General features: G+C 38.0%; 1 protein-coding gene across 3 annotated transcripts in view; it reads right to left on the bottom strand.

Moving 5' to 3' along the window:
* Positions 1-12,687, bottom strand: part of XRCC5 (X-ray repair cross complementing 5) — a gene marked incomplete at its 3' end in the record, with an annotated part of 84,537 nt that overhangs the window by 46,206 nt on the left and 25,644 nt on the right. For all 3 annotated transcript variants that reach the window (XM_081261319.1, XM_081261318.1, XM_081261320.1), the window contains 4 exons: positions 12,290-12,427; positions 11,269-11,359; positions 8,105-8,238; positions 1,194-1,390 (listed from right to left, as the gene is read on the bottom strand). In XM_081261319.1, the coding sequence (XP_081117445.1) occupies positions 1,194-1,390; positions 8,105-8,238; positions 11,269-11,359; positions 12,290-12,427 (560 nt within the window). The remainder of the gene's footprint in view (positions 1-1,193; positions 1,391-8,104; positions 8,239-11,268; positions 11,360-12,289; positions 12,428-12,687) is intronic.

Here is a 12,687-nt window from a genome sequence, read left to right as displayed (position 1 = left end):
GCCACAGACTTTTATTGAACTGTTCTCATCTACTAACCCAGAGGCATACAGGGAAATGAGGAGAGCAGAGGGAAAGTGGATTTTTAGACACTCTTCCTGTGTAGAAGGCACATAAACTAAGAAGAGCTGTTAAGTCTCCCCAGGATGTGTTAGTAATGCTCATGATAGAATCTATTGACTATATAATTTTTTCCCCTCCCAATTCTAACAAAGCTTGGGGTATTAACCTCTGGAAAGTCACACAAAAATTCAAAGTTCTCTATTTGACTTAGACAGTAATTCACTAAATCAATGATTTATAGAAACCAGCGAAGGTTTCTGGAAATTACTCCATATTCTTCAACTGGGGTATTTATAATAATAAGCTTTGCTTTTTCAATGAAGATACAGCTGTGGGAAGCAAATCAAAAGAAAAATGAAAAGAGTGTCGTGATGTAAAGCCAAATCCCAAAATGCAGCATAAAGAAATGAATAGATAATACTGGTTTGAGAAAAAAGTCACCAATAACTAGTTGATTGAAACCTGGTGAAATCAAGATTTATATATCCAAATGATTCTGGATAATAAAGAATAAAGTTTTTGTTTGAATGGAAATTAATATAAAGATTCTGAATAGAATCTAATAAGGAAAAAAACTTAATAGCCACTTGTAAGCTTGATTGAAGGATCGTATGAAAAGCATTGTGTAATTGTTAACCTACAAGTAACTCCCTAAAAGAATAACCAGGTTTGTATATACTCCCACATTCACAAAATAGTTAAAGGCAAGCTAGATTTTTCATTCCTCTTCCCACTTTTCCTCCAAAAGCTACACTAACACCTAACCTCCCCACCAAAGAACCTCATCTTTCAATATACTCCTCTCATCACTAGTTCCACACTTCAAAAAGGGTAAAATTTAGCCTTAGATACTAAAAGACTTTGCTTATCCTCCCTTTGTATAATTCACCAAGAATCTGATGCTGATCAAAATGTCAACAACCCAGAAGGTAGTTCTAAATCCCAAGTGAGAAGCAAGGATGAAATATGACTACAATGAATCAATGAGAAACCAATATTCCAACACAACGGTCAAGCATCAGAAGGCTTCTTCCTCCCACTTTCTCAAATCCACAATCCCCAAGGCAGTGCCTTAATTCCAGAGCCCCCAGGACTATCACTAACCTTAAGGGCAACTACATCAGATACTTACTTGTCTTGGAAAATGTCCTGAGCAGTTACTTGATCCTTTTTCTTGATGGCTTCAGTCAGAGGGAAAAGGTTCTTTATTTTAGAGAGAGGAATCTGACATTTTGCTGTCACTTCAGTGGGGGGCTCTAGCATATTCAAAATATGTTGCTGAATTGGGGGCAGAGGCTCTTGAGGACGTAAAGCTCTGTGTAGCAGACACTGTTGGGGAAAGAGAACACAAGTGGAAAGTTTGTAAATGTGTTCTTTCTATTTTACAGTCAGGGATACTCCATCTTTGGTTTGGGAGGGATACTTGACTCATACCAGACATAAGAAATAATAAAGTTTGGCCCTTAACCACTTTTGTTAGCAGGACATTGGACATGTCTTAAACCAACTGAGGAAACAGGCCCACGCTGAGTAGTAATTCCTTCTACTAGAAAGTAGTAGACCTCCTAGAAAGTAGTTTCATCTTATAAAAAGACACAGTTGCTTTTAACTACTTGGGGAAAATGAGGTTCTAACAATCTGGGATTATAACCTTCTCATCACAAATCTTTTAATACCCCCTTACTCATTCTGTGCTTGCTCCTTCACTCACTCTTAGAACTCAATGTGTGGTGGATCAAACAGGTGGCTAAAGGAGAGCTGCCCAAGATCAAAGAGTCCCAGGAGGAAGGCTGTGAAGGAAACGAGAACCCCGAGTTGCCCCAAACCTCCCAGGAGAGTGGAATGTGAATGCATCTCCACCAGTCTGTCCACCTCTCTTCTCTGTCCTCACAGTCACCACTCTGGCCAGACACCAACATCCCTCCTCTGGCCTACTACCATCACCTTCTAACTGGTCACCAGGCTTCTGCTTGAAAATGAATTCCTTACCATATCCCAGAAGTCTTACAATGACTGCAGCACCAACCCACCTCCCCAGTCTTGGTACCTGCCACTTCTCACTCACAACACAGCAAAGCTGGGTTCTTCAAGTTTCACTCAATCCAAGCTTGTTCCTGCTTTTGGGTCCTGGGCTTAATATTCCTGCCTCTTCTGTCTCCCCCAAGAGAGGTGGCCTTTTTTTTTTTTTTTTTTTTTTAAGGTACTGGGTATTGAACCCAGGGGTATTCTACCACTGAGCTACATGCCCATCCCAGTTTTAACTTATTTTGAGACAGGGTCTTGCTAAGTTGCCCAAGCAGCCCTCCTGCCTCAGCCTTCTGAATTGCTAGATTATGAGCACATTCCACTACCTACAATTAGGATTGGCCCTTGTTTTAAATCATCCTAATCTTTACTGAAGTATTATCTCCTCAGAAGGGTTTTCCCTGATGCTGTATATAAAGTAGCCCCTGCACTCCCTTCCTACCACCTCATCACATTCTATCATTTTCCCTATTTTATATTTTTGATAATATTTACAATCTAAAATCACCACATCATTTTTTTTTAGTTTAGTTGCTTATTACCTAGAACTCTGCCTTGAATGTAGGGATTGTGTCTAGTTTACAGCTGAATTCCAAGAAAAAACATCATGCCTGGCATATAATCAGCACCTGACAGAAGATGAATGAAGCAGTACTCTTTCCCAGAGCTCTTGCTGTTAATGGAGTGGGGCAAGGCTCAAGGAACAAGGGACAAGGCAGGGTTTCACATGCATGGAATTGGATGGCAAGCCACTTCCATCCAATAGCCCCATGCTGCCTACAGGCAACTATACCAGGCTTTGGAGGCACCCATGTCTTCAGGAAGGCAAGCAATGAGATAGTATTAAGATAAAAGAAAAGAAAGCGTTCATCTGATATTTCCTTGGTGTGGCAAATAAATTCAAAATTATGCTAGAGAATAAGCTTCTTTTTTTTTTTTTTGCCATGCAAGGGATCAAATCTAGGGTTTCGCACATGCTAGGGAAGTGCTCTACCACTGAGCTACATCCCCTCTTTTATTTATGTGTGCGTGTGTGTGTGTGTGTGTGTGTATATATATAGTAATTTTGAAGGAAAAAAAGGGAGTTGAACAGCTTCTGCAATTTCAAGCTATAATCTTATATAATATATAATAATCTTATAGCATACTATTTATACTATCCCATGAATTATTTTCCTACAATAAAGAAAGCATAAGCTAAAAGTTTCCATTCTAAAAAGTAAAAGGTAACTCAGGTTTAACAGTAAATATCATCCAAGAATCAATGTCCTACAAATTCAGAAAACCCTCAGGTAGAAATTAAGTACCAATTTCCTCTAGAAATTCCATGTTTGATCCTGCCCCCTTTCAAAACACAAACCATAACTCTTCCTTCTCTATAGTATATTCATTCATTTCTGAGTTTGACTTTGGCTTTCTTCTTTCTTAACTGACTTTCCCTTAAGCATCATTAAGGCTTTTTTAGTGTAAAGCAAAAGGCAAAACCAAAATGGCCCCAAGCCCTCTGTATCTACTATAACCTTGTGCATAAACCTTAATTCACAGTTCTCACCCAAGTCATTTAAAATATCTCAGCTTAGAAAGTCCTAAAGATATAAGCAGTAGCTGGGCCCAGTGGTGCATACCTGTAATCCCAGCAGCTTGGGAGGCTGAGGCAGGAGGATCAAAAGTTCAAAGCCAGCCTCAGCAAATGAGCAAGGTCCCAAACAACTCAGCAAGACCCTGTCTCTAAATAAAATACAAAAAAAGGACTGGGGATATGTCTCAGTGGTTGAGTGCCCCTGGATTTAATCCCCAGTATCAAAACAAACAAACAAACAAAAAAAAACTTATAAGCAGTAATCAAGCATTCAACCTGGCCGACTTCCTGAAGATTCTACCTGTGATATCCAATTAGCATGTTTTGCAAAGTAGTTAGAACAGCCAGTGGAAAATACAACAAAATTTCAGTATAACTTTCAGGCAATCCTATTAAACAGTATTTTTATTAACAAGTCAATAAGAAGGAATCTATAAGACATGTTCTGAAGCAACAACCTCTTACTCATATTTTCTTAAGTTCACATTTTAGATAAATAAAGCTAAGTAGGATATCTATAAAATTCATTAAGCAAGAAATTCCAACTTGTTAAAAAAAAAAATGAGGTTAAAAGAAAGTGACATGCTTTAGTAACTAGGAAGCTGAGATCCCAATCCTTTATATATACAATGAACAACCAATAATAAAAACTTAAAAAAAAAATAAGTAAATGTTACTCCTTGATGTGATTTTTTATAATTAGAAAAAGATTAGAGGGAAAAATACAGACTGTATGGCTAATTCAAAGGGCACTAACATATTGATTATAGCAGTACTAACATCAATTATTTAAAAGGTAATTTTAACTGTACTTTTGACAAGATACATTTTCAGCATTTTGTTCCAAAATTAGAATTACCCTCTTGCCAACAGATTGATTATTAATCTCTCCCTTCTTCTGTCAGCTCATTCACTCTCAACTCTAAATACTTAAAGAGGAAAACAGGCCCCGTGTTCTCCTGCAGCTTAATGTGTCCTCTCCCTTTGCCAGAAAAGCCGTATCTTCGAGGTAACCTAGGTTCCACCTCATTACTCAACTGACACTGGGCCCTGAAGTCATCAAAAACTTAACTACCAGCCCCTGAAGGCCCTCTGCTAAGCTCACCTTTGCTCATCATTGTGCAACATCTTTTCCTGTCCTTCCTTCTGGACACTCATTCTCTTTCATGCCTTCCAAGATGACCTTTGTTGAGGGTGGAGGTAGGAGCACTTGGTTTTGTTTAGTAACAGCTCTTCTTTTTACATCTACTCCTAATTGCTCACTCACATAGTGGAGTACCTGGCTCTCTTTTCTGCTCACCATGCTCTCTGAAAGAGGTGGTCTTTTTCCACCATTGTTTTAACTACTGGCTTTATTTAAGACTATTAAATCTATATATTAAAACTGACTTTCGGGGCTTTGCACACCTATTTCCTATTTCCAACTTTCCTTTGAATATATATACTGGGACAGTCAAAAAATAACTCAAATTTAACATATGCCAAAAAAAGAAATATACACACACACACACACACACACACACACACACATCTTTTCATCTGCTCCTTCTATTCTTTACCACAATTAATAGTGACATCATCCTTTTAGTCACCCCCACTAGGACTGTTAATTTCAATTTTTTTTCTGGCCAACCACCATCTGGTCCCTCAAATCCTATCTCTTCTACCTTCTAAGTACCTTCAAACTCCATTCCCCCCTCCAGTCTCTACATCACTGCTTTAACTCAGGCCTCAAGCAGGCCACTGTGGGTTTCTCAGCTGGCCTCTAGTCCATCTCCTATGCCACCACCAGAACTATTTTTAAAAATCCATGTTCCCTACCTGCTGACAAAATCCTTTAATGGTCACCCACTGCCACAAAATCCAAATTGCTGAGCGAGGTGCACATGGCTCTTAATAACCTCCCTATTTACCTTCACCACCACCTTCCCCTTAGAGAAACAGAACTATCTGTGGATCCTTAAACACATGACGTCTTCATATAGTCATGCTTTTGTGTATGCTACCTGTTTTGCACAACATGCCCTCATTACATTATGCACCCCTCTTTTCCTTCAGAACTCTGTGCAAATGTTAATTCCTCAGAGAAGCCTCTTTTCCTCTTATTTCTTGTGGTCTTTTCCCATCATTGTTTAAACAACTGGCTTTATTATTTCTCTACTCCTCTCAAAGAGTCCTTGAAGTAGTGGGCCTATGTTATCTTTAGCTCATGCTTCATAGTTAGTACTCAGTAAACATTTGTTTCTTGGTGGGGGGAGTAAATTCAACTTATACATCCTTAGTGAAGACAAAGAATCTGTACATATTCTTTATGTAGACGGGCCATGTTAAACTCTCCCCCACAAAAGAAAGCAAAGTTGATTATGCTGTAAAAAACTAAGTTATCAGTGCTCACAGCTTTGAAAGATAAATCTTTCTGCATTTATGACTTGTATCCATTTTTAAGTCCAAAAAAATTTACTGAACATAAATAGAGCCTATCCTAGATAAATCTGGCAAGTAGTAGAAGTTTCTCTTGTTTTGGAAAGCTTTCTCACTGCTCAGCTCCTTCCTTTCTTAGAAATGGCATAGGCTTCAGGTCTTCAATTCCATACATCAAAACACCAATGCAGTTTTCATCAGTTATAACATAGAATACTAAAGGATTCACTGAGGCAGGCCTTTACATGTTAAACTTCATATTTCTAATTTCAGAACAAAATATTCTTTTTTCGCTATTTAAAGGAATTCCAAACACCAAAACAAAACAAAACCAAAAACAGGCAGTTTCTATCATGCAGAGGATCTCTTGATTCGAAAGAGGCCCCAATTATCAAGAATACAAGTAACAATAAATGTTGGCAAGGATGTGGGGGAAAAGATACACTCATACATTGCTAGCGTGGAAAGCAGTATGGATATTCCTCAGAAAACATGGAATGGAATAAGAATTTGATGGAGTAATCCTACTCCCTGGCATATACCCAAAGGACTTAAAATCAGCCTAGTATCGTCACATGGCCACATCAACGTTTATAGCAGCTCAATTCACAATATCTAAGCTATGGAACTAACCTAGGTACCTTCAGATGAATGAATAAAGAAAATATGATACACACACACACACACACAATGAAATATTATTCAGCCATAAAAACTTTTGTTTTTATGAACTTATGGCATTTGCCTGTGAAAGGATGGAAATGGAGACTATCATGTGAAGTGAAATAAGCCAATCCCAAAAAACCAAAGGCCTGATATGCAAATGCTAACACACAGTGGTGGGGGGATAGAAGTTCAGTGAGTTAAACAAATGAGAATGAAGGGAAGGGAGTGGGGTTGGGAATAGGAAAGACAGTAGAATGAATTGTATGTAAGTTTCCTATAGGCTCATATATGAATATATGACCAGTGTAACTCCACATCATGTATAACCACAAGAATGAGAAGTTATACTACAGGTATGTATGATATGTTAAAATATCATACATACATGAAGTTATACTACATGTATGTATGATAAGGTATACTACATGTATGTATGATGTTAAAAATGCATTTTATGTATTTTAACTACTGTCACATATAACTAAAAAGAATAATTTAAAAAAACTCAAAACAAAACAGGCCCCAATATGGATTGGGTTAGTTAAGGATGTTTTGTGAAGTGAATCAAAATGGACAGTCCATAGTCTACCACGCGGCCTGCGCAGTGGTTTCATTAATGAGGTTCTAGGCATAAAGTTAGTTAGAAGAGATCGAAATAAAACACACAGACCAGTTACCTTATTTATATTGCTAGGTCCGAGATGGCTCACCTCTCTGGTTCCCACCTCTAGCCGCCCAGCAGGGCAGCGAGGATTACTCAGGGCTAGCAGGAGAGAGAGAGAGCGAACACGCCTGGGAGTAGCCCTTTATTGGGGAACAAGAGATTCAGGGGAGAATTCCATCCAATGAAGGTTGAGGGGGGGCTGCACTCCTAGGTCAGGGTCAGTGATTGGGTCCCCGGGGTCAGTGGTCAGGCACACCCCCACACGGATGGGCTCTCTCATCAGGAAAGGGCCGGGAAAGCTTCGACAGAGCCAAAGCGCCTCAGGCCCTTAACGGGAGTCACCCAATCACGTGTCAGAATGGCTTCCCACACCATAGGTTCACACATTCACCTCACCTAGGAGTGAGCCTTCCATACCTCTCCGGGGAAGACTTTGCTTCAATAGCTGCCTGTTGCATTCTTCAGTTCTGAGGGAGACAGAGAAACTTGTGTCCAACTGTCATCAACTTCATCCAAAACTAGATGTCCTCTCCTTCCTCAGCACAAATCAGGAAAATGTTATTCTTTTATTAAATACAGCAAATGAAGCCCTCTGTGGTTAGATTTATTTGGGACTGGCCAATTACCTTTTCACTTAGCTTTCTTTTTATTTGCTACAAATATGACTGGTTCATCTTTCTTCTCTCACCTGAAATAATCTCTGAAATGCAGGATTTGGGATCTTGGTGGTTGGAAACAAGTCTTCAATGGTGTCTTCCTCCTTGTCTTCCTTTACCAAGCTCATAGAGTCGATTAAAGCATCAACAGCACTCAATTGTGCCTCTTAAGACAAGGATAAACAGAGAAGCAGAAAGGAAAAAAAAGATTATTCACATTATTCTCCACTAAAACAAAAGCTTTCTATTTTATAAGTACTGCAATACCAGCAGGTTATATAGTCCTGGTTCTGCCAAAAATATTCTGTATGTATGCAATATTCTGAGTCTTGTTTTTTTAATCTGTGAAAGAGCTTTTTAGAGTAGTTGACCTCTTAGGTTCTTTTCAGCTTCTCCATTTGATGAACCTTTGACAATGGAGTATCATATCAAAAGCAAAAGAGTCTACTCCAGAAAAAACGAACAACAGCCACAGGAAAACCCGACTTCTCCATGGAAATTTGAACAAAATATTCATCATTCAATGAGCTACTTGAAAAGAGAAAAGTATTCTGAGCGTTTAGAAGGAAAAGTTAGAATCCGGCCCCCCTCTTTTTTTCTTTTTTTCCTTGAATAAGGTTAGTTTTAAAAAAATAAGGAAAGGCTTAATAAAAAGCAGATTCTTCTTTTATGCTTTTCCAGGCCTTTCTCTTGTATTTCATGTGAATGAGACTTTTTTAAAATATAAAAATAGCAGGAGAGCTTAGACAAACTATATAATAATGTAATCAGTACTAGGGAAAAAGTGTTCCAGGACCACATTTGTCATAAAGGTAGCATTGAGGTAAGATGAAGAAGTTACACTACAAATTTATTCAAGAGGAACAAAAGTACAGAAAAATATAAAATGTGTATTTCTGAATCTTAAGCCAGAGGAAATGGAAGGTAAAGACTGGATTAAATTGTAGATTTATGCTGAGGAAGGGGAGTGAAAAAGAGAGGCAGGAATATGCTAGTCCTGGATGAAGTTGATGACAGTAGGACATAGGTTTCTCTGACTCCCTCAAAACTGAAGAACATCATAGGCAGCTTTTGAAGCAACTCTTTCCAACGGAGAGATGGAAGGCCCAACTCCTGGGTGGGGTGAGTGTATGATGGAGAAACGTGTACTATTTATTTTGACTATTTTTTAAAAATTAGTAGTTAACTAAAGAGAAAGACATTAAAAAGAAAAAGAAAACCCCTATGGCAATGAAGCATAAACTTTCTAATACTTAATGTAATTTTTATCAGAGTCTAGAACCTTAATAGGAAGACACCATTGGACCACAGTGAGCTGATTCTCCTCTTAGAATCAGTTCCTCCTGCATAGACATACATCCATGTACATATCTTACCCCACTCTATTCAAAATATTCTAAAGTTCCATGACAACCTTTTTATGTCTTTTCTAATACCCAACAGAAAGCAAGTAAGTGGTCCTCAAAAAAAAAATCTCCCAAGGGCTGGGTTTGTAGCTCAGTGGTAGAGCGCTTGCCTTGCATGTGTGAGGCACTGGGCGTGATTCTCAGCACCACATAAAAATAAATAAATAAAATAAAGGCATGTGTCTATCTACAACTAAAAAAAAAAAAAAAAAAAATTACCAAGTAAAACAAAACTGGGATAGTCCAAAGCGATGTGGATGAAAAACAACTCTTTCCTAAATGCTTCTGTTGTGCTGATTCACAGCAGTTCAGCTGTAGAACTAAAGTACTGTTTTTGGATTCACAGTCACTAGGCAAAAGGTAAAATGTACCTTATGCCTGCAGTCTCTCAAAAGTACCTTGCTTCTATTCTTCACCATTTCAGATATCCCTTTGTACAGCCACTATAAATGAAAGAGCACAGAGGTAGGTATTGTGGCACATTTCTTTCCTGTTTTTGAACTTTCCAGAGAAGGTTTCAGACAAAGGCATAGCTATCACCAACTTAAGCTAACGAGTGCAGCGTCCACACAGAATTAGCTAGGAAATGATACTTACACATGTGAACATTCAGTGATTGTCACCTGCTACTACCAGTTAGTATCAGGCCAGATTATTCTGGCCTTTCAAACTCCTACAATGACTACATCGACTCCTACAGCAACTAGGGAAATACATTAAACAGCTTTAAGAATCCATTTTTCCACAGGAAAGAATATAAACAGAAATACGTAAACACACAGAAAATAGATCAACAGATCTAAAGATATCTGATTTTTGAGATTTTGATGATTTATGTCTATAAAATAATTATTAAACAAAGTTCTTTTTAAAAAATATTCTACTCATTTAAAGTTTGAAATGATCAAGAGGTAGAGACAAGACTGTGACACAGTGACAACTTTATACATTTGGGTCCATTCCTGCCTCCACCATGACGTAGAGGGCCTCAACTCTAGAAGGACAACAAAGATCCCAGCCGTAGGAACCCATTTAATTCTTAGCCTTTTCTCAGCACACTGCTCCGAAAAGGTCGAACCAAAACAACACACAGGAAGAACACACCTACAACCCCTTAATCCTACACTGACACGGATAATAAATTAAACTTGAAGAATAAATTATATACCATCATTTGTTGTTCTTTTAGGTATATTTTCTCATTCTGTCCCCTGCTACATTTTATTACAGTTGTCTTAAATGGTGCGCTCTCAGGAAGACTGGACCTGTGACTCTGAGACTCATTCTGTGTAATATCCTACATGTGCAGCCAGAGGCCAAATAACAGGGTTTCTCATTAAGTTCCAAGTAACTCCTAGATGCTAGAAGTACATAACAATGAGACTTAACCTTACTGCAAACTATAAAAGGAGGGCAAAGAGAAAAGCCCATTTCCAGTATCGTCATGTGAATTTCCAAGTTTTTTCATGTATGTAGGACATGGTGTGATACTGCACACCAATTCATTTCAGCAGGGGCAAAGTTGATCACAATCAGAGAACAGACATCCAGCACCAACAAGCTATTCCCTAGACACATGCTCAAAGTCAGAAGGGAGAACTAGACAGTATTTAGAAAGTTCAAGGCAAAACTATTCCTAGTACTGAAAAAATAGTTCAGGAGTATAAGAACAGAACCAACCAATTCCATCCTGTGAAATCTTATCAACAACCAATGACTGGAGCCAGGTGATTGCCCAAGAACAAATCTGCATGCAGAGCCATTAGTGAACTAAATGGAAATAAACTCACCTGTGGGAGTAAATTTCTTATTATTTTTCAGGGATGAAAACATATATTGCCGCAAGTCTTCCATGAAAGGCAGCTGCACATACACTAAGCACTAATGAGAAAGGAAGGGACAAAAGCAGAAACAATAAAGTTAATGGAAAAAATATAAAAATGGTCCCAAATGTTGTAAAAATGGCACAACAGAAATATTTCAGAAATCAGAAAACTCAAATCTGGCACATGAAAAACTAAAGTGTTTTGACTTGCGCTACTGACTATTCACAACTGGAAACAATTTGAAAAATATTAAACATTAATGAAATGCTTAAAAACAAAACTACTAAGGGGCTGGGGTTGTGCCTCAGTGGGTGCTTGCTTAGCATGTGTGAGGCATTGGGCTCGATTCTCAGCACCGCATATAAATAAATAAAATAAAGGTTCATTGACAACTAAAAAAAATGCAAACTGTAGAATGCATGCATGATCAAGTAGAAAAAATGAGAAAAGGCAGGGTGCCTGGAAGGCTGACCTGCAAGTCAAGATATTTGCTTTCACTTTATATTTCTGGTAAGGAATCTAGACTTATTTTTTAAATACAGATATTTTAAAACAGAAAAGCCCCAAATAGACTTTACATGGATCACAACAAAAATCATATCCTCAACCTTTATTCATAATCCCTGTTTATTAAAGTGGAGGTATTTCTCTTCCCATTTGATTCTGAAGTCAAGAAGGTCAAGAACTGAGAGAAAAGATCACAGTTAACCCTTACTGATTTAATAAAAACCTCCTTAAATATTTTTATAAGTCATGTTGTTTCCTTACAATTGAAAACTTGGTTCATAGACCAGCAATATCAACATTACCTGAAAGTTTTCAAGAAATGTAGGATTTGGGCCCCACTCCAGATCTAGAGAATAAGTATCTGAATTTCAACAAGATCCCCAAGTAATTCCCATACATATTAACAGTTGAAAAGCACTGCTTAGCATAAAGGATGGGTTGCGGGGAGAATACAAAAAAATAAACCTGTGGGTTTTACCTCATAGGCATCCTTAATATAAGGAAAAGCCACACCAACTTGAGGATTAGCTCTTCTGTCATAAACGTATCGAACTACAGCCACCATGTCTAATTCATCCAAGGCATGAATCAAGGAGGAAAGTGCAACTGCTGCCGCCTTTTAAGAAAGATGCATGTATTAACACAGATTACAACATTACCTCATAAACCCCAATAAGACAATACCATTTTTTGACCACCACATTAAAAACTGACACCAAAAAGTTGTTCATCCTTTGCCAATAGATCTGAAAATATCTCTTCTTGAGTGATACTGAAGTGACCTTACAATGTACAGTATTGAAAATTCATTATACAAAATGAAGTCATTCCTGTCACAAACCACAAAAATGGAGTGGAGAAGCCATGGAAAGGAAG

This window comes from Spermophilus citellus (genome assembly GCF_964194105.1).
Source record: "Spermophilus citellus genome assembly, chromosome: 11".
Classification (NCBI taxonomy): domain Eukaryota; kingdom Metazoa; phylum Chordata; class Mammalia; order Rodentia; family Sciuridae; genus Spermophilus; species Spermophilus citellus.
This window is presented reverse-complemented; position numbering and strand designations above follow the sequence as displayed.